Source organism: Canis lupus, chromosome 11 (assembly GCF_048164855.1).
Source record: "Canis lupus baileyi chromosome 11, mCanLup2.hap1, whole genome shotgun sequence".
Lineage (NCBI taxonomy): Eukaryota > Metazoa > Chordata > Mammalia > Carnivora > Canidae > Canis > Canis lupus.
In genome coordinates this window covers 47,602,950-47,625,663 of record NC_132848.1, presented here as the reverse complement: position 1 = coordinate 47,625,663, position 22,714 = coordinate 47,602,950, and the positions used below count along the sequence as shown (strand labels likewise).

General features: G+C 45.0%; 1 protein-coding gene across 7 annotated transcripts in view; it reads left to right on the top strand.

Moving 5' to 3' along the window:
• The window catches only part of ZAP70 (zeta chain of T cell receptor associated protein kinase 70), a 31,179-nt gene extending 23,490 nt beyond the window's left edge, over window positions 1-7,689 (top strand). For 6 of the 7 annotated variants that reach the window (XM_072768093.1, XM_072768089.1, XM_072768091.1 and 3 more), the window contains 10 exons: window positions 1,135-1,273; window positions 1,363-1,444; window positions 1,523-1,569; window positions 1,790-1,841; window positions 2,898-3,090; window positions 3,647-3,853; window positions 5,302-5,494; window positions 5,586-5,726; window positions 5,833-5,945; window positions 7,180-7,689. In XM_072768093.1, the coding sequence (XP_072624194.1) occupies window positions 1,135-1,273; window positions 1,363-1,444; window positions 1,523-1,569; window positions 1,790-1,841; window positions 2,898-3,090; window positions 3,647-3,853; window positions 5,302-5,494; window positions 5,586-5,726; window positions 5,833-5,945; window positions 7,180-7,303 (1,291 nt within the window). In that variant the 3' untranslated portion in view covers window positions 7,304-7,689. Of the gene's footprint in view, window positions 1-1,134; window positions 1,274-1,362; window positions 1,445-1,522; window positions 1,570-1,789; window positions 1,842-2,897; window positions 3,091-3,646; window positions 3,854-5,301; window positions 5,495-5,568; window positions 5,727-5,832; window positions 5,946-7,179 lie in introns of all 7 variants that reach the window. The other variant, XR_012003293.1, reaches the window with a different exon arrangement.
• Window positions 7,690-22,714: the final 15,025 nt, after the last annotated feature.

Sequence of the window (22,714 nt, the reverse complement as noted above, 5' to 3'; positions counted from 1 at the left end):
AGCTGCCTACAACTTGTTCTACAAGTCCCAAGACCTCCAGGACCAGTTGCTGACCATTCTCCATTGGAAATTTTCACTTAATTTTGGAATAGAACCTTGTGTCAGTGACTGCAAACAAATGTTTTGTGGGAGATGTTGATTGGTTTCACCGTGGGAGGAGAGGGTACCAGCATCTAGCTCTAAGTTGTTGTGTGTGTGTGTGTGTGTGTGTGTGTGTGTGTGTGTGTGTGTGTGTATGTTGGGGGGCGGTTAGACTGGTTCATGTACGTGGAGCTGTGTGTGAGCAGACAGGTTCTTACACACAAAACCACCATCTTTGAGGGGTTCAACTCTCATTCATAAGCAAGGAAGATTTGCTTATTTATTTTAGCAAATTTCCAGCAGAGGACAATCAAGGGTCTCATTCTGTCAAAGGGCAGTCTATTACAGTGACTAGTGGATCTGTTGTCATGATGAGGAGACTTATTCTGATCTGTGCACAGGTGCCCCAGGAGCTAGAGTTGTGGTTACTTCTGTTGTTTTTCATGTCAAAATGGCTTTCTCTCCCCAAGAGAATATTTTAAGTCTACTTGCATAGATTTGTGTGTCCTCTGTGAGTGGCTGTGTGTCTACCACAGATGGCCAAATATCCCTCCAATGGATGGTCAGGTATCCCCTGTGGGTGGCTGAGTGTCCCCTATGGAAGGCCGCATACTCAGCCATAGAGGACCAGGTGTCTGCTTGTGGGTGGCTCAGAGTTCTCCTCTGGATGGCCAGGTGTTCAGCTGTGGGTAGCTGAATATCAGGCTATTCAGGGCTGAGTGTCCACTGTGGGAAGGCCAGGATTCCCCTGTGGATGGTCACATGTTGGCCCTTGGACAAGTGTGTCTCCCTGTGGACACTGCCATCCTCTTCTCATTCTCCTCCTCCACCCCACTGCACCCCACCAGCCTGTTACCAGCCGGTCTGTAGGTTAAGTCGGGCCTGACCTTGGCGCCCCTAGTCCCTGCCACTTCTCCATGAGACCATCAGGGGCAGAGCCCATGGTCGTATGTGTGTGTGCAAGAGTATGCATGGAAACTGGGCCCAGCAGGGGTCACCACCAGAGAGGCCCAGGTGATTATAGGAGTGACATCCCCTCTTTCCCCTTGCCAGGTTGAGGCCCCGGAAGGAGCAGGGCACGTATGCACTGTCCCTGATCTATGGGAAAACAGTGTACCACTACCTCATCAGCCAGGACAAGGCAGGCAAATACTGTATTCCTGAGGGGACCAAGTTTGACACGCTCTGGCAGGTAAGCTGCCCATCTACCTTGTTGATGGGGGCGTTGCTTAGGGATCTGAGGAAGAGAGGAGCCTTGACCCTGACACTGCCTCCCTGCAGCTGGTAGAGTACCTGAAGCTAAAGGCAGATGGGCTCATCTACTGCCTGAAGGACGCTTGCCCCAACACCAACGCCAGCTCAGGTAAGTGGGTGGTGAGGGACGAGAGGTGAGTGAGAGACCCTGTGCCCCACCCTCTCACTGTCCCTTCTGCTCCTCCAGAGGCTGCTGCTCCCACACTTCCAGCCCACCCATCCACGTTCACCCAAGTGAGTTAGCTGGCATCTCAGGGTTGGGTCCTGAGGGATGGAGCTGGGCAGGTGGGTGGTGGGTCCTCTTCCCAGGGTGAGGCTGGGATGGAGAGTAGGATTGCCGTGGAACAGAAGGTCCCCCCAGTGCTGTCCCTGTGAGTCCTCTAAGAATATGGGTCTAAGGGCCCAGTGCCCTCAGCTCGAACCCTGCTGACCTTGCTGACCTCATGATCTTCAGGCTCACAGGCGGATTGACACCCTCAACTCAGATGGATACACCCCTGAACCAGGTAAGCTGACAGAGGTAGAGGTGTGCGTGTGGGGTTCATGCCAGGCTAGATCAAGGTCCCTGGCTTGGCCCTGGGGTGTGGCAGGGGAGGAATATGGGTCAGGCCTGACTTGTGGCAATTGGCTTGATTTGCTCTGTGCAAACCCTGTGCCTGTATACATCCGCATGGGTGCGCATCCAGCATGCCTGCCTGTGTGCATGTACATGGGGTACATGTGGACATGCAGGGGCATACATCTGGCCATGCCTGGGTCACCTGGGCTACAGACACACATTTGTTCAGCATCTACTACGTGCCAGTCACACTTCATGCTCGTGTGACTGTGCTTATGGAATGTTTCTGACATGCCATATAAGGCAGTTATGGCAATTCTTCTTATCTTTAAGATGAGAAAGGAGGGTGACTAGCTTAATAAGGTCCTGCAGTTAGGCAGTAGTGGGGGTGGGATTTGAGCCCAAGTTCCTGAGATGCCCTGCTGCAGATGCTAATGTGTTTGATGTGTAGATGCAAGGAGGTCCCTATGTGCGCAGAGAACACACATGGTTGCATGTGCACATGGAGGCTCATCTTGGAGTGCTTGTCAACATGGCTATGTGGTGCATCCACAGATGCGGGCAGGCATTGACATGTCAGTGAATACATTCAAGGACAAGATATGCATCCTCCAGCTGGCACACTAACAGTTACTACTCATGCAGACACGCCTTTGGACCCCATCATACACAGAGACGTGGGTGAATGTATATGTGGGTGCATATGTGTGAACACACAGGAGCACACGTGGTCACCTGTTGCACAGAGTTGCACGTGCCTTTGGGATCCACTTGAACATTTCTTCCCAGCTCACCCACAGATGAGACCAGGAACACACACGAGTGCACATGTGTACATGAACACATACACATACCCATGTGCCTGGGCATACTCTGGATGGTGCGCCACTGTCTGGGGTGTATGCTCTGTGGGTGCCAAGGCTGCCATGACTTCCTCGTTCCCCTGCCTCATCCCACTCCCTCATCCTGACTTGGGAGTGCATGGCTATGTGTATGTGCCCAGCACGCCTAGCATCCTCAGAGAAAGCACAGTCAATGCCCATGGACACGAGTGTGTATGAGAGCCCCTACAGCGATCCTGAGGAGCTCAAGGACAAGAAGCTCTTCCTGAAGCGTGAGAACCTCCTCATGGCTGACATAGAACTCGGCTGTGGCAACTTTGGCTCAGTACGCCAGGGCGTCTACCGCATGCGCAAGTATGGCCACCTCTGCCATAGATTGGGGAACTCCTGTTGGGGGGGTGCAGAGGAGGGGAGTGGACTCACCACACCTTGGAGGTTGGAGCCAGGATGTGATATCCAGGATGGGACACACACCCTGGGCCAGGAGAGACTACACGCTAGGGGGTGACCTGGGAGGCTCAGGGACAGCACTGGAGAGTGTGGGAGAGGCAGGCCTGGGGCAGGGAGAAGTGGGCTAGCTGTGGTTGCAACAGAGGCCTCACCCATCCCAGGAGAGCTGCAGAGGGTCCCCCTTGTCCCCTTAGGTTGACTGCTCACTGGATACAGGCCGCCTCTGGGGAGGGTAACTCTGAAGTTGTTTCAGTAGGGGCGGTCCTTGGTGAGGGCGTTGGCCATGAGCTGTTCTAGCCAAAGCTCCTGGCAGCTAAGGAAGTGTGTGCCTGGGCCCTGACGGGAGAGCCAGGTGACAAACCACAGTATCCACCACATATGTCTGGAGAGAGGAGAGGCAGGCTGGGTGGACATGAGGGGCTGAGAAGGCCCCTGCTGACTCTGGTGCCCACCCTGGCAGGAAGCAGATTGATGTGGCCATCAAGGTGCTGAAGCATAGCACGGAGAAGACAGACAAGGATGAGATGATGCGTGAGGCACAGATCATGCACCAGCTGGACAACCCCTACATTGTGCGGCTCATCGGTGTCTGCCAGGCCGAGGCCCTCATGCTCGTCATGGAGATGGCGGGCGGTGGGCCCCTGCACAAGTTCCTGCTTGGGAAGAAGTGAGCCCCAGGGTGGGCTGGGTGTTTGGAGCTTGTGGGCCTAGCAGGTTCATCCATCCACTTATGAATGTGCCCCACCCAGGAGCACACTCATTTCCGCATGACTCCTGCCACCCCTGCACACCCTGACATCCACACTCACACCCACAAAGCAGAGCTGTTAACAGCACAGATGTCCTTATGCTTCAAACTCTCACCGTCACAGACATGATCTTTGACACTCACTGAGACATGTGCCCATCCACTCACATTCTCACTGGTGCATGTGCATTTGTGGTATACCCTGGCTTATGCATTCAGTTATTCCACAAGTGTTTACTGGGCAATTTCTCTGAAAGAGGGACTATTACCAGCCCCAGGGATTCATCTTTGAACAAAAGAGACAAAGATCTCTGTCCTGTATCCTGGTTGGGGAAGAGAGGTTTTCATGAATAATTATAATACAACATAGAGTATGTTGGAAAATATTTACTATAAAAAAGAGGACTGGAAGTGTCAGGGTGGGAGATGAAAAGTGAGAAGGTGAGGTTTGTAAACTAAAGTGGAGCTGTGGAGGAAGAGCGGTCCAGGCAGAGGGCACAGCCAGTACAAAAGCCCTGAGGCTGTCTTTGCCCAGGGTAGTGGAGGAACTGTGAGGAAGGCTCCGTGCCTGCAACAGAGCACATGAAGAGGAGAGAGGGAGAAAGGGCTGATGTGGGTAGGAAGGTGGGAGGGCAGATCGTGCAGGGCCTTATGGGCCCTGGGGAGACCTTGGACTTTTACCCGAAGTGAGGTGGGAGCCCTAGGAGGCTCTGAGTGGAGAAGTGGCAGGACTTGACTCCTGTGTGAGGAGGACAGACCATGGGGGCGAGGGCAGGGTGACTGTTTTGGTCCAGGCTAATGATGATGAGGGCTGGATCATGGTGGCAGAAGATGAGGTGGGAAGTAGTAGGAGGATTCTGGAGGGATTCCGAAGGCAGAGTTGCCTGTGCTGAGTGCTTCCAACTCAGGTTGGAAGCTGAGTGTGAGAAAGAGTTGCTGACGGCAAGGCTAGTGCTTCTGGCCTAAGTAAATAAAAGGATGTAGCTGCTGGAGAAGAAAGGGGACAGTGGGGAGAGCCAGTTGTGTGTGCATGTGTGTGAACAATCAGGAACTTTGTCTTTACTAATTTTGAGATGCCTATTAGCCCCCTCTGAAGATATATAGAGGCTCAGGTAAATGTGTAAGTTTGGTAACAGTATGTGGGAGCCTCAAAGACTAGATGAAAAGCCTCAAGACTAGATGAGGACAGAGGGTTTTGCCTTTTTGTTCACCTCCCGCCATATCCCCAGCCCTGTGCCTGGCACACAGCAGATGCCCAACAAGCACCTGCTGAACACAGGCTCAGCTGCATCAGAGAAGTGGGCTTTACCCCCTGGGGAACCTGGGCTGCCTCCTCCCAGGTGACCCTGCCTTCCCCTGCACCCCAGGGAGGAGATCCCTATCAGCAATGTGGCAGAGCTGCTGCACCAGGTGTCCATGGGGATGAAGTACCTGGAGGAGAAAAACTTTGTGCACCGTGACCTGGCGGCCCGCAATGTCCTGCTAGTCAACCGGCACTATGCCAAGATCAGTGACTTTGGTCTCTCCAAGGCACTGGGTGCCGACGACAGCTATTACACTGTGAGTCCCCACCCCTCTGGTGCCCAGGTGGATGAGGTTGGTGGGTGGAGGGTCCCCAAGCCCTGCCCTGGCAGCATCTCTCCATTCTCAGGCCCGCTCAGCGGGGAAGTGGCCACTCAAGTGGTATGCGCCCGAGTGCTTCAACTTCCGCAAGTTCTCCAGCCGCAGTGATGTCTGGAGCTACGGGGTCACCATGTGGGAGGCCTTCTCCTATGGCCAGAAGCCCTACAAGGCAGGCAGGGGCAGAGGTGGGTGGGCGGGCAGCTGTGTGGGAAGTGGGGGCGATAAGGGTGAGGTGACCCTAGTACTCACATTGCACTTGGTTCTGGTTTGAGCAGAAGATGAAGGGCCCTGAGGTCATAGCCTTCATTGAGCAGGGCAAGAGGATGGAGTGCCCCCTAGAGTGTCCACCTGAAATGTACACACTCATGAAGGACTGTTGGATCTACAAGTAAGTGCCAGTGGGAGGGAAGGGTATCTGGCTGAACTGACACCTGGGCCTAGGGCTAGAGCTTGTGGTGCCCAAGAGTACAAAACTCATCCCACCCAAGACTCACCCAGTTCACAGCCTTTCCAACACTCGGTACCTTTACTTTCTGCACCCATGCTCAATGCCTCAACACACTGACACTGGGCCAACATCATAACACCCTACCTGTAGACACCTACTGCTCCAGCATCTAAAACCTCAGTCCCCTACCAGCCAACACTCAACACACTGATCCTACAATACCCAAACAAGTCAGTACTCTGTTAACCAAAATATGGTACCAATGGTCAGGGCATGGGATAATACTCCAGTCTAATTCCTCAATCCCCCACCATCCAACACCTATTTACCCTCACAGGCCAACACTATAGCATCCAAAAACTCAATATATTCAAAACCTTCACCCCTGTCTGGTGTTCAAACTCAATACTTGAACACCCCAACTCCTGAAATTATCAATATTTCAACTTCCCATCAGACAATAGGCAACATGCACCCCCAAAAAAGCTATTAGCCTACATTGGGCCATGCAATGCATGGGTATTCTAACATTTGATACCTTTCCTACCCCAACATCCATTATTCCACTGGCCAACACCTCTGACATTGACATCCAAACACCCAAGCCACCCGGTAAATAGATACCCTATTTATGATAAATAATAAATGATCAGTCCATTCAACATGTGTTAACCTGGCCCCCATTGGGAAATAGTACACCAACACCCCAATACTGAAAGAGGCTAGCATCTTTAATAGGCCCAACTTTCCATAAGCTGAACCCACTGTCAATGTTCCAGTGTTCTGCTAGATTAGGAGCAGCATACTTCCATCTGTATAAGCCTGCACCCAGTACTCAAATACACTGGGTCTCAGCATATGTACAGTATCCCAGATCCTCTGGGTTGATAGTTGTTACCCCAACTCCTAATGAATTCAGTTCCCCAAGTCTTCACCTGTTAACACACAACAGGTGGTTCCTCCAACATTCTGTATGTTGGCAGCTCTTCTATTATGTGGTATGGCAACACCTGAATTCTAGTCCTCTCACACCCACGAAACCTCTCCATTACCCCCAAACTCCACCACCCTGACAACCTCATTGATTTTCTAAGCCCCATGCATGTCTACCCTCCAGGTGAAGTTGGGTTGTGGGAATATGGTCAGTGGCTTGGATCTACCCAACCTCCCACAGGTGGGAGGACCGCCCAGACTTCCAAGCTGTGGAGCAGCGCATGCGGGCCTACTATTATAGCGTGGCAAGCAAGGCTGAGGACCTCCCGGGGTGTGGAAAGGGGGTTGAAGCTTCTTCTGTCTGAACTCCAGCCTGCCTGGGGCCTGCAAACCATGATGCCCCAGCTTCAGCCCCATCGTAGGACCTCCAGTTTGGCTGAAGTCAGCTCAGCTCCTCTCCCCAAACCTTGCCAGCTGGGCCGTGGTAAGGCAGGCGGTTGAGGCCTCAGGTTCATACTGATCTAGGGTTCCTCACCTGGTTACCTGTCCTCTCCAGTTGGGGGAGGAGGGAAGGCCCGGGAGGGTGGGGTTTTGTAACCTGTTCTTGGGCTAGAATCTACCGAAGAGCCTTGAGCTGAGGGCACATTGCTTACAAGAAGGACCCTCCTTCCTCTGTGTCCTGAGGGGGAAGACTCTGGGAACTCTCAGGTGGCAAGACCTCAGTCATGTAATAAACTCAGCTTCTCTCTTGTTTGAGTCCCTCATTTTTTCTGGGGTGAAGGGGGAACCAGGAAAGGGGCTAGGTCATTGGAAGGGGTCAAAGAGAAGTGCCTGTAAACAGCTTCTCTTGGGTGTGCTCGAACGTGATCCCCAGGGTCTGGGGGGTCTGGTCTTCCCACTCCTCTGCCCTGAGGACATCCCTGTACTAGTGAGGAGCTATGGCAGAGTGGGGGAACTGAGGCAGGCACACCGCTGGGCCTCAGTTTCCCTGTCTTTGTGGGTTGCATTAGGTGGGTGCTCTCCATGCTGGCTGAATGTTGGTGTCACTTGGAGTGATTTTAACAAATGCCAACCCCTCCTCCCACCCCGGGTCCCAAATTGGTGCATTTTACGTCTTCAGGTGATTCTATCACCCAGCACCCTCATTAGCTGCCCCACCTTCCTCCTTAGACAGTCACAGCTGGGATCTTCATTGCCTGGTGTCCCAAGTGTCAGCTCACTCCTACTGAGAAGTCCTGTCCCCAAGTGCTTGCTGCCTCAGTTTCTCCACGTGGAAAATTGGTATTTGTGCTGCCAAAGCGAGCACTCCCCACGTGGAAAATTGGATGTCAGAGCACAGAACCCAACAGGTTGGGGGAGGTGGAGCCAGGCTCCTGAATTTCTCTTCTGAACGTCTACCCTTTCCTCAGCTGTGATTGGCCCTATCCCTAGTTCCCAGCCATTGTCTCATCCTCTTGGCTTGGCTCTCTAGAGGCATTGGCTCAAGGGCAGCCATGAAACCCACTCTGTGCCAGGGAGAGGCAAAGAGATTTTCTACAGCTTCTGGGAAGGCAAGTTTTCTTTCTTTTTGTTTGTGAAGGTTTAGAAACCCTGTGGCTGTTTTGTGGAACTATGGGGGAAGGGTGGGGTCTTTATCTGTGGGAGTGTGAGGCCCAGGTGGCTAATGCCGATGAGAAGACCCTAGAGCCAGGAACTTGACATGGGGATTATTAGGTACAGGCCTCACTCGGATTTCACCATTTATTGTTGAGTTTTAATAATTTATATGTAAGCCCCATATTAGCATTTTCTTGAATGAGCTTTAATGGTACTCTATGTCGAAATTAATTCAGAGAGCCCCAGTTGTGCCATCAACTCCAGACACACCAAGACTCTGGGCTTTGTGAGTTCATTTGGAGGGTAATTTGTAATTTACTTTATTTGAGGGTCTCCAAGCACTGTGAGCCAATATCTTTTTGCATTTAGATTCAAAATAGACAAACACTGATTGTAAAGATAAACACACAAACTTGAATTACTTCCATTTTATCATTCTGGGTGACCATTTGGAGATTTTGTGCTTAACGTTTAAAACAGTGAAGCCTTGAAAACCATGACATATAAGACTTTTAGTTGGTAAATGTGCATATTAGTTCATATGCGAACTATATTACTGAATTTGAATGACACCATTAAGACGCAAGCATTGTCTTTAAATTGTTTTAAAACTAACGAGCAAATCAAGAAAAAATATTACATCAATGGCAAGATTCTGTGGCTTCCCGAATTGTGTTTGCAGATATTCAGGTTTTTGTTTTTTTTTTTAAGATTTTATTTATTTGGGATCCCTGGGTGGTGCAGCGGTTTAGCGCCTGCCTTTGGCCCAGGGCGTGATCCTGGAGACCCGGGATCGAATCCCACATCGGGCTCCCAGTGCATGGAGCCTGTTTAAAAAAAAAAAAAAGATTTTATTTATTTATTCATGAGAGACAGAGAGAGGCAGAGACATAGGCAGAGGGAGAAGCAGGCTCCTTACGGAAAGCTCGATGCGGGACTTGATCCCAGGACCCAGGGGTCACACCCTGAGCCAAAGGCAGGCGCTCAACCGCTGAGCCACCCAGGTGCTGCTATTTCAGTTTTATTACAACTCACTTGTTAGTAACTGGACAATCATTTGTTATTAGGTTGAGTTTTCTATCAGAAGGGAAGTATATTTTCACTGTCTGTATTTCTTTTATGGTCATAATTATTATTTTTTTATTTTATGATTATTGCTGAAAATAATTTTACTTTATAGGAAGGAATATTTAAAAACGATCCCCTCTAAGTGTCAAATACATAGGGAACTCTATATGTGATGGCAGTAAATGTTGAGCCAATGAAAGAAGGTGCAATTCCACGTAGGTACCACCAGGTGCCGCTGTTTTCCAAGCCAAGGGTGTTCAGATCCTCAAATCTGGTCCTTGCTCCGGTTCAGCTTTTGGACATCTCTTCCCAGGCTCCACCCTGGTCTCCAGGCCCCAACTCTTGTCCCGTGCAATCCATTCACCCCAGAACAACTTGCAGGATATTTCCTACCGGCAGCTCCGACCAAGAAATTGCACCCCCTTTTTGGCTTCCCCAAACCTATCCATGCTGACTCTTGCCTCTCCTTGGGCTTTTTGCAATTACTGTTTACTCTGCTGGAGATTCTTTTTTCTCTTCATTTAAAAAAATTATTATTTGATACATTTGAAATGTTATAATTTGTAAATTTAAGGTGTACAGCATGTTACTTTGATACATTTATATGCTGTAATATGATTGCCATCAAAGCAATATTTATCATATTACATCGTAGTACAGTATTATTGACTATACTCACTGTACTGTGCATAAGATGTCTATGGCTTATTCACTACTCATTGCAAGTTTGTACTCTTTGTAAACACCATTGATTGTATTCCCCTGCACTCCCATTCTCTGGTAATCACCATTTTATTCTGTTCTTTACAGGTCTGACTTTTTTAGATTGCACATAATAAGTGATATCAAATAGTACTTGTCTTTCTCTGAATTATCTTGCTTAGCATGATATGCTCAAGGTCCATCCATGTTGTCACAAATGGTGTCTTGGGGTGTAGTTAGTGGAGATCAGCTCCCCCTACATCTTTCTTTCTCCATTGCTTGTTCTCTCGTTTTGTTTTCTGTCCATCTTGGTCCATTTCCATCTGGCTCTCTCCATCTGTACCTCTCATTTCCCACCACACTTCACTTCCACTCAAACAAGGACTGGCCTCAGCCTAGACTTCCTGGGTGTAGGAGAGGGGAGCTGAGGGAAATAGTTTCTGATACCTGCTTGTTTACCTTACTATGATGAGCAGCTCATCACCTACCAAGGCAGCCCAGGCTGGTGAGTGGGGTAGAATTTTTAGAATGTTCTTTCAAATGCTGACCCCAAACTGGATCTTTGCCCCTCTCTTCAAGCACCCAATACTACATAGAACTCACCTCTTTCTCCAAAAAGAGATTTCACTCCTCCTATATAATGCTGCAATGTGCTTATTCTGGAAATGTGTGTTATGGGGCAGAGTAACCAATGCTGTGATGGTGGAAGCCCACAGGGCTCTGGGGGTTCAGAAGAGGCTCTTGACCGAGCTGAGAGGGGGTCAGTCTGTGGGCTTCCTATAGGAGGTAATTTCTAAGTTGAATCCCTTGTAAGGTGAGTGAGATTTGGCTGGGGGAGAGGTGAAGAAAGTGTTCCAGGCAGAAGGAACAGTATGTGGAGGTGAGAGAACATGCTTTTGGAAACCAAAAGAGGTTCTGAGTGAGCAGAATGTTGTGTTTGAATGTGGCTGCTGAGGCCAGTAAAGGGACATCCCTGGAGCAATGACCCCTGTGGGAGACAAGTGGCACCTTTTTCTTTTGTATTTCCTCGTGGCTTGCTAGGAAGCAATTCATACTATCCCCTCCCAACCCCACCCCCTAGTTCCAGGTACATGGTTGGCTTCCTGGCATAGAGTGTTGGGTTTTTGTTTTTTTTAGTTTTTAAATTTGAGTATAGTTTACCCACAATGTTACATTAGTTTTGGGTGTACAACATAGTGAATCAACAAGTTTATACTGTAGGCTCTGCTCATCATGAATGTAGCTACTATCTGTCACCATGCAACACTATTACAACATCACTGAGTATATTCCTTATGCTGCTTTCATTCCTGTGACTTATTGATTACATAACTGGAAGCCTGAATCTCCCACTCCCCCTTACCCATTTTCTCCATCCCCCACTCCTTCCCCCCTGGCAGCCATCAATTTGTTCTGTGTTTATGGATCTGATTTTACTGCTGTTTGTTTATTTATTCATTTTTAAAGATTCCACATATAAGTGAAATCATGTAGTGTTGTCTTTCCCAGTCTGACTTATTTCCCTTACTATAGTACCCTCTAGGGCCATCCATGTAGTTACGTATGGCATGATCTCATCCTTTTTTATGACTGTATAATATCGTGTGTGTGTGTGTGTGTGTGTGTGTGACATCTTCGTTATCCATTTTTCTTTTGATGGACACTTGGGCTGCTTCTATATCTTTGCTATTATAAATAATGGTGCAATAAGCATAGGAGTGCATCTATCCTTTTGAATTAGTGTTTTCATTTTCTTTGGGTAAATAGCCAGTAGTGGAATTACTGGATCATATGGCATTTCTATTTTTAATTTTGGGGAGAAACCTCTATACTCTTTTCCACAATAGCTATACCAATTTACATTCCTACCAACAGTATATGAGAGCTCCCTTTGTGCCACATTCTCACCAACACTTGTTAGTTCTTGTCATTTTGATTTTAGCCATTTTGACAGGTGTAAGGTGATATCTCATTGTGGTTTTGTTTTACATTTCCCTGATGATGAGTGGTGTTGAGCATCTTTTCATGTGTCTGTTGGTCATCTGTATGTCTTTTGGAAAAATATCTGTTCAGGTCCTCTGCCCATTTAAAAATCAGATTATTTGTGTGTGTGTGTTTTGGTGTTGAATAGTACAAATTCTTTATGTATTTTGGATACTAACCCCTTATTGCATATCTCATTTGTAAATACCTTCTATTCAGTAGGTTGCCTTTTTGTTTTGTTCATAATTTCCTTCACTTGCAAAAGCTTCCTATTTTGGTGTAGTCTTAATAGTTTTTTTTTTTAATTTTTATTTATTTATGATAGTCACACACACACAGAGAGAGAGAGAGAGGCAGAGACATAGGCAGAGGGAGAAGCAGGCTCCATGCACTGGGAGCCCGACGTGGGATTCGATCCAGGGTCTCCAGGATCGCGCCCTGGGCCAAAGGCAGGCGCCAAACCGCTGCGCCACCCAGGGATCCCTAGTCTTAATAGTTTAATTTTGTTTTTGTTTCTCTTGGCAGAGGAGACATATCTAGAAAAATGTTACTATCACCAATATCAGAAATTATTGACTGTACTCTCTTCTAGGAATGTAATGGTCTCCTATCTCATATGTAGTAAGTAGGTCTTTAATCCATCTTGAGTTATTTTTTAGTATGGTGTTAGACAGTGGTCCAGTTTCATTGTTTTACATATAGCTGTCCAGTTTCCCTGTACCATCATCTTTTCCTCATTGCATATTCTTGCCTCCCCTGTCATAGATGAGTTGACCCTATAAGCATGGGATTATTTCTGGGCTATCTGTTCTATTCCATTGATCTGTGTGTCTATTCTTGTACCATTACCATGCTATTTTGATTGCTACAGCTTTGTGGTATGTCTTGAAATCTGGAAGTGTGATACTTTCTGCTTTGTTTTTCTCAAGACTGCTTTACCTATTTGGGGTCTTTTGTGGTTCCACACAAATTTTAGTATTATTTGTTCTAGTTTTGTGAAAAATACAGTTGGTATTTTAATAGAGATTGCATTAAATCAGTAGACTGCTTTGGATACTATGGACATTCTAACAATATGTCTTCTACCAATCCATAATTATGGAATATCTTTTTCTTTGTGTATCCTTCAATTTCTTTCATTGATGTTTTATAGTTTTTAGAGTACAGGTCTTTCATGTCTTTGGTTAAATTTATTCCTAGGTATTTTTATTTTTTTGATGCAATTGTAAGTGGAGTTGTTTTCTTACTATCTCTTTTGCTATTTCATTAGTAGTGTATAGAAATGCTACTGATTTCTGGGTATTAATTTTGTATCCTACAATTTAAATTTATTCTAGTAGTTTTTGGTGGTGTCTTTAGGGTTTTCCTTTTTTAATGTTTTTTCCCCAAGTTTTTATTTAAATTCCACCTAGTTAACATACAGTGTTTGAGTTTGGAGTGTGACATGGGCTCGATCTCATGACCCTGAGGTCATGACCTGAGCCAAAATCAAGAGATGGACTCTCAACCAACTGAGCTATGCAGGTGCCCCTGGATCTCGTGGTTTGTTTTTTTTTATTTTATTTTTTAAAAGATTTTATTTATTCATTCATGACAGAGAGAGAGAGAGAGAGGCAGAGACACAGGTAGAGGGAGAAGCAGGCTCCATGCAGGGAGCCTGATGTTGGGACTCGATCCTGGGACTCCAGAATCATGTCCAGGCTGAAAGCAGATGCTAAACCACTGAGCCACACAGGGATCCCCATGGTTTGTTTTTTTAAAAATCCTTTTGCTACTTTATGTCTTGATTGGAGTATTTAGGCCATTTACATTTTTAAAAAATATGTATTAATTAATTAATTAATTTATTTATTTTAGAGAGAGAGAGAGAGAACACAGAGGGAGAAGGAGAAGCAGATTTCCTCCTGAACAGGGAGCCTGATGCAGGCCTTGATCCTAGGACTCTGGGATCATGACCTGAGCCGAAAGCAGATGCTTAACTAACTGAGCCACCCAGGTGCCTCAGTGATTTACATTTAAAGTAATTATTTAAAAAAATAATTATTCATAAGTATGTACTTACTACCATTTTGTTATTTGCTTTCTGGTTGTCTTTGTAGTTCTGTTTCTTTCTTCTTTTGCTCTCTTTCTTTGGATTGATGAGCTTCTGTAGTATTATGTTTGGTTTTCTATTTTTTTTAAAAAGATTTAATTTATTTATTCATAAGAGAAAGAGAGAGAAAGAGAAAGAGAGAGAGGTAGAAACACAGGCAGAGGAAGAAGCAGGTTCCATGCAGGGAGCCCAATGTGGGACTTGATCCCAGGACTCCAGGATCACGCCCTGGGCCGAAGGCAGGCGCTAAAATGCTGAGCCACCCAGGGATCCCCCTGGTTTTCTATTTTTTGGTGTGTATTGTTATAGATTTGGGTTTGTGGTTACCATGAAGTTCTTATATAGCATCTTAAGTATATGGCAGTCTGTTATTAATTTGGTGGTCATTTAAATTCAAACACATTCTAAAAAAACTCTTCCTTATTTTTTACTCCCTTCTCCACGTTTTATGTATATATTGTCATAGTTTACATATTTTTATTCATATTTTTCTTACATCTAACTATGGCCATTTCTTTTCCACTAAAGAAGTCCCTTTAACAGTTCTTGTAAGGCCAATGTAATGGTGATAAACTCCTTTATCTTTTGTTTGTCTGGGAAACTCTTTATCTCTCCTTCAAATCTGAATGATAACTTTGCTGGGTAGAATAATTCTCCTCATAGGTTTCTTTTTTTTTTTTCCTTTTTAGCACTTTGAGTATGTCATGCCACTCCCTTATGGCTTGCAATGTTTCTGCTTAAAATTGGCTGATAGACTTATAGGTTTTCCCTTTTTTGCTTCTCTATTGCTGCTTTTAAAAATTCTTTCTACCTTTAAGGTTTGATGTTTTAGTTATTATGTGTCATGGTGTGGACTTCCTTGGGTTCATCTTATTCAAAACTCTGTGCTTCTTGGACCTAGATGTCTATTTCCTTCTCTATGTAGGGAAGTTTTCAGCTATTATTTCTGCAAATAAGTTTTCTGTCCCCTTTATCCTCCTCCTCCTCCTCTTCTTCTTCGACCCCTATAATGTGATAGCCTATTCACTTGATGTTGTCCATGAGATACCTTAAAATCTATCCTTATTAAAAAAAAATCTGACAAAGCAGGAAAAACTATCCACTGGAAAAAAGACAGTCTCTTCAATGAATGGTGCTGGGAAAATTGGACAGCCAAATGCAGAAGAATGAAACTAGACCATTCTCTTACACCATACACAAAGATAAACTCAAAATTGATGAAAGATCTTAATGTGAGACAAGATTCCATCCAAATCCTAGAAGAGAACACAGGCAACACCCTTTTTGAACTTGGCCACAGCAGCTTCTTGCAAGATACATCCATAAAGGCAAGGGAAGCAAAAACAAAAATGAATTATTGGGACTTAATCAAGATTAAAAGCTTCTGCACAGCAAAAGAAACAATTAATAAAACTTAAAGACAACCTACAGAATGGGAGAAGATATTTGCAAATGACAGATAAAGGGCTAGTATCCAAGATCTATATGGAACTTATTAAACTCAACAGCAAAGAAACAAACAATCCAATCATGAAATGGGCAAAAGACATGAACAGAAATCTCACAGAGGAAGACATAGACATGGCCAACAAGCACATGAGAAAATGCTCCGCATCACTTGCCATCAGGGAAATACAAATCAAAACCACAATGAGATACCACCTCACCCCAGTGAGAATGGGGAAAATTAACAAGACAGGAAACAAGTGTTGGAGAGGATGCGGAGAAGGGGGAATCCTCTTGCACTGTTGGTGGGAATGTGAACTGGTGCAGCCACTCTGGAAAGCTGTGTGGAGGTTCCTCAAAGATTTAAAAATAGAACTGCCCTATGATTCAGCAATTGCACTGCTGGGGATTTACCCCAAAGATACAGATGCAGTGAAATGCCTACACCCCAATGTTTATAGCAGCAATGTCCACAATAGCCAAACTGTGGAAGGAGCCTCGGTGTCCACTGAAAGATGAATGGATAAAGAAGATGTGGTATATGTATACAATGGAATATTATTCAGCCATTAGAAAAAACGAATACCCACCATTTGCTTTGACGTTGATAGAACTGGAGGGTATTATGCTGAGTGAAATAAGTCAATCGGAGAAGGACAAACATTATATGGTCTCATTCATTTGGGGAATATAAAAATTAGTGAAAGGGAAAGGGAATAAAGGGGAAATGCGAGAAAATGAGTGAAAATATCAGTGAGGGTGACAAAACTTGAGAGACACCTAACTTTGGGAAATGAACAAGGGGTAGTGGAAAGGGAGGTGGGTGGGGGGTTGGGGTGACTGGGTGATGGGCACTAAGGGGGGCGCTTGGTGGGTGTTATGCTGTATGTTGGCAAATTGAACTCCAATAAAAAAAAATCTTCCCTTCCCTTCCCCTTCCTTCCTTCCTTCTCTTCCTCCCTCCCCTTCTTCTTTCCTTCCTTCCTTCCTTCCTTCCTTCACTGTGCAGCTAGAGTGCTTCCATTACCCTTCCTTCCAGATTGCTGATTCATTCATTCTTTTGCATCGACTAGTGAACTGTTGATTCCTTCTACTTTCATTTTAAATTAAAGATATTTATTTATTTGAGAGAGCAAGAGAGAGAGAACAAGCAGTGGGGAGGGACAGAGAGAGAGAGAGAGGGAGGGAGGGAGGGAGGGAGGGAGGGAGGGAGGGATAAACATATTCCCAACACAGGACTTGATCCCAGAATCCAGGGATCATGACCTGAGCTGAAGGCAGACACTTAATTGACTGAGTCACCCAGATGGCCCCCTCTGGTGTATTTTTAAATTTCATTTTGTATTCTTCAAATCTGATTGGTTCTTTTTTATATTTTCTATCTCTTTGTTGAAAGTCTCATTGAGTTCTCCCAGTCTTCCCTCCAGCTCAGTGAGTAACTTTATGATCATTACATTATTTATTTATTTTTTAAAATTTTATTTATTTATTCATGAGACAGAGAGAGAAAGAGAGAGAGAGAGGGAGAGAGAGGCAGAGACAGGCAGAGACACAGGCAGAGGGAGAAGCAGACTCCATGCAGGGAGCCTGACGTGGGACTCAATCCCGGGTCTCCAGGATGGCGCCCTGAGCTGAAGGCAGTGCTAAACCACTGAGCCACCATGGCTGCCCTATGATCATTACTTTAAATTCTTTATCAGGAATATTGCTTATCTCTGTTTTACTTATTTGTTCTGAGGTTTTTTTCTTGTTATTTCTTTTAGAGAATATTAATTTGTCTCCCCATTTTGCTTGACTTTCTGTGTTTGTTTCTATAGATTAGGTGGAACAGTTACTTCTTTTAAACTTGAAAGGATGGTCTTGTGTATGATTGTATACTGTGTGTGATTGGTGATTTTGCTGGGTGACTGGAGCTATGGTTACTGTGGGATGGGGATTCTGAGGTCTTCCATGCAGTGGACACCCTATCAAGACAGCTAAAGGTGAAGTGGATGCAGGGCCAGAGTGTCTCAGGTTTATATGTTTTGAGGGTATGCTGGTAGGTAGCTGAAGCTGAAATGAGCTTGGGACATCCCAGGATGCCCTGGCAAGGTGGCTGGAGCTGAAGGGTGTGTGGACCAGGAGGTCTCTGAGCTTTCTTTACAGAGGGTATCTTGGCAAGATAACTGAAACTGAAGAGGGTGCATGCTGGGGGGACCTGGGGCGTTATGCACAGAGGGCACCTTGGCAAGATAGCTGAAGCTGAAGTAGATACAACTGAGATGTTCCAGGATATTTGCACAAAGTGTTCCCTGAAGAGGTGGCTGGAGATGAGACAGGATATGTGTTGGGAGGTCCTGGTACTCTCTGCACAGGGGGTACACTGGTAGGACAGCTAAAGCTAAAATATGTGTGGGCTGGTTTGGTCCCTGGACTCTGCACAAAATGTGCCCTAAGGGGACAGCTAAAGCTGAATTGGGATCACAAATCATGGTTCCAAGGTGTTTAACACACTGTGTGTTTTGACATGGTGACTGGAGCTGAGGCTGGTGTGGATGGGGGTGGTCTGGGGTGCTTTGGACAGTAGGCCCCAGACAGAGCAGCTGGATATGAAGCAGATATCAACAGAGAGGTTCTAGAACACTCTGTACTAGAAATGCCCTAGCAAGCTATTTGAAGCCAAAGTAGTGTGGGCTTGGAATGTTCCAGGGTGCTTGGCACCTGTGTCACCTTGACATAAAGGGTGGGATTGCAATGGGTGCTAACCAGGGATATCCTGCTGTGTATTACTCTGTGACCACCCTGGTAGGGCAGCTGGGGCTAGCTGGGGCTGGTGTGAGCGATGGGCCCAGGGTTCACTGAGGCAGCAAGCTGGTTTGACTGGCCAGGCTGTGCACTAGTCTACTTTCAAGGTAGGAGGGGAGTGTAGATCATATCTGTCTGCCCCTCCCACCTGGAGAATATTGCAGCCCTTCCCCCACCCCACCATTTGCTGGCTTTTTTATGTTAGTTGCTCTTTTTTTTTTTTTTTAAGGTTTTATTTATTTATTCATGAGAAACAGAGAGACAGAGAGGCAGAGACATAGGCAGAGGGAGAAGCAGGCTCCATGCAGGAGGATCATGCCCTGGACAGAAGGCGGCGCTAAACCGCTGAGCTACCCAGGCTGCCCGCTAGTTGCTCTTTTTAACTACAGCTTTTTTTCTATGCCCAAGAACGGAGGTATCTGTTCCTGATCCTTAGTACTATCCATCCCCACTGCAGTTTGAGGTGTTAGGGGTGAGATTCCCTTTGTTACCATGTGTTTATCTTTCTTGCTGTTCTCTATGTGGTCTCTCCTTATGCAGAAGATGTTCAGTGAACCCTCAGTTCTTCAGGAGGAACTATTCTATAAAAAGGTGCAATTTAGTGTGTTCCAAGAAGGAGGTGAGTTCAGGGTCTTCCTATATCACTATCTTGGACCAGAACTCCTAGCATAGATTTTATCATTTAATCTTTTCAAATTTCAGGCGGGAAAGATACTATTTCATTGTGTAAATGGACAAATTAGCATTTCTCTTATAAGTGGCATGGTTGAACAATATTTTCAAATATGCGTATGGGTATGATGAGGCCTCTCAGCCACCAGAGAATGTGCATCATCTCAGGAATAAAAGAAAAGCTCAGCCCTCTGGCCATGTGGGTGGGGAAGGGATGTGGCAATATTCTAACTTTCCTTTGATTTATCGTTTTTTCCCCCTCTCCTTTTATGTCCCTTCACAGTTTTAAATTTCTCCCTTCTCTGTTGGCTGGGGTCCCATGCGCTTATTGCTTTGTCCTTATCTGAGGGTGCCTTTGAGCCAAAGGACAGGGCTGTGAAGCCCCAGGAAGAATGTTCCATGTGACAAAATTCTGATGTGCTACATAAATTTCCCGCTTAATTCTTGGGGTGCCTGGCTGGCTCAGTCAGATAAGTGTCTGGCTTGATTTCAGCTCATGATCTTTGGGTCATAGGATTTCAGCCCTGTGTTGGGCTGCATGCTGAATATGGAGTCTGCTTGAGATTCTCTTTCCCTCTCCTCTGCCCCTCCCTCCACTTGTCCATGTACTTTCTCTCTAAAATAAATAAAAGCTTTAAAAAAATTTCCCACTTAATTTTCAAAAATCTGCCTATGGTGGGGACCCTGAGGCTTAGAGATATTAAGACACAAACCCAGCATTTAATAACAAATATATACAAGAGGCAATTCTATTGGCTGCTTTTCTAGTCTTCACTTAACCAAATCCTCTCAGACATCAAGATTCTGTTTAAGTTCCAGAGAAGAGAGGCTGCTAACTCTCCATCTTGAAGAGAAACCTATTGTCTCACTCTGCCCAGTCAAGGAATAGAAATCTTGTCTCTCATCTAGGAAGGAGTTGTGGAGTTTAGCTCAGTACAGTCTTACACTTCAGAGAAAGAAGAGAGAAAGAAAGAAGGAGAGAAAAACAGGACATCCATGCTCTTCAGAGAACCTAACTCGTGGGTTTGGCCTTGGCTCCAGGTCTATGTCTGCCACTAGAATCTGATGTGACTTTGCTAAATCCATTCTCAGTTCTGGGTCTCCATTTCCCCGTCTATTGAATTTTTATTCTAGTAACTATACTTTTTATATTTGAGCTCTAACTCAGAGTTTTTTCCATTCACTTGTTTTTGCTTCATAGTCTCCTGTTATTATTTTATGGTGGTTATTCCTTCCTTTGAGTCATTTAATATATTTGCTGTTAAGCCCTTTTTAGATTGTTCTTATTCTCTATTTTCTCAGAGATAAATTCTTGTAGTTGGGGAGTTTGTGGGAACCTCATGTAGTGGTTGTGACTCCATTACCTCAGGATATTTCTCCCACGTATACTTAGAGCCTTATAAGAGCATGTACTCTTGCCCTTGTATATTAGTGGTCCCTATGCTGGTCCTAGCCTCCTATGGGTAGGTGGATGCTTCAGTCCTGTCATTGAGCACCTCTGCTATCACCTCTTGTTCATGTTTGCCTGTCATTTCTAAGGTTTGAAGTGGGATGGGTGGTTTCAGTGTGTACTTGGTTTGCTATCTTAAATAGAACTCCAAGTTTATAATCTATAAACATATCGCAGATCTAATGGAAGCTCAGAGAGGTGGCCTGACTTGTTCAAGAACACACACCTAAAAGGAAAATTATAATCTGGCTAGACCCTCTCCATTACTTTCTGCATCTAGCAGCCTGGGTGCTAATCTCAGTTTTGACTCATTGCTAGCTATGTGTTCCTTGGCCAATTTTTAAAATTCTGTTAGCTGGAGAGTAGCAACTATTAGTATCTCTATCCTTCAGATATACAAGACAGACTCAAAGTGAAATGAAAAAGTGGCAGAAGAAGTAAAAAAACATGACAAGGTTTAACCTGTTATATTAGAAGAGGTGTGGATCTGGAGCCTGGGTATATGACCTCAGGCAGGTCACTTAGTCTCTTGGAGTTGCAGTTTTTTCATCTATAAAATGAGGTCAATAATTACACTTACCTCTCTAGGTAGATAAGTGAAGTGAGAAAATGCATGAGATTGACACATAGTAGGTGCTTAATAAACATTACTTTCTTCCAGGGAGGAGAGTAAACTGGATGACTATGGGAGTGGAGGAATGTGACAGTTTATTCATCAAATCCCTCAGGGTTTTGAAAACCAAGTGGGGAGAGATTTTCCATGGACCCAAAGAAAGAACAAAGAATAACAGGGAAGGATCCAGGGAAGACAGATTTTAAGCTCAATTTTAGAAAAACTATGTGGACTTAACCAATCTGGAAGGAGCTGACTTTAGAGGGAGTGAGTTCCTAGCCACTTAAGGAGGCCAAACAGAGTCCAGCAATAAACCCATACAGCTATGGCTAATTGATTTTTGACAAGGGAGCTAAGTCTGTTTATTGGGGGAAGGAATAGTCTCTTCAACAAATGATTCTGGGACAACTGGATTCCCAGATGCAAAAGAATGAAGTCATACTTCTACCTCACATCATATATTAAATTAAACTGAAAATGGCTCAAAGACCTACATATAGGAGGCAACCCCCCAAAAAACCCCACCGCCAAACAAAACAAAAACAAAAAACCCAAACTCTTAGAAGAAATCATAGGGGTAAATCTTCATGATCTTGGATTTGGCAATGGATTCTTAGATATGATACTAAAATCATAAATGGCAAAGAGAAATAGATAAATTGGCTTTCAACAAAATTAAACTCCTGTGCCTCAAAAGACATTATCACAAAAGTGAAAAAAAACAACCCACAAATGGGCAACACTTTGCAAGCCATGTATCTGATAAGGATCAGAATATATAAAGAACACCTACAATTTTACAACAAAAAGACAACCCAGTTAAAAACTGGGCAAAGGACTTGAATAGACATTTTCCCAAAATGCAGATCAAAACTGTAATGAGATACCATTTCAAATCCACAAAGATGGCTAGAATAAAAATTTTCTTTTAGATAAAAACCCCAGAAAATAACAAGTATTGATGAGGATGTGGAAAAATTGGAACCTTCATATATTTCTTGTAGGAATGTAAAATGGTGCAGTATAGTGGAAAACAATTCCATGGTTCCTCACAAAGCTAAACATAGAATTACCATATGATCCAGCAATTCCACTTTTGGGTATATACCCCAAATAATTGAAGGCAGGAACTCACACAGATATTTGTACACCAATGTTCACTATAGTATTATTCAATAGACAAAAGGTGGAAATAACCCAAAATCTATCAACAGATGAGTAGATAAGCAATATGTGGTGTGTACATATGATGAAATATTTCTCTGTCATAAAAAAGGAATAAAGACCTGACACAAGTTACAATGTGGACAAACCTTGCAAATATTATACTAAGTGAAATAAACCAGACACAAAAGAAATATTGTATGGTT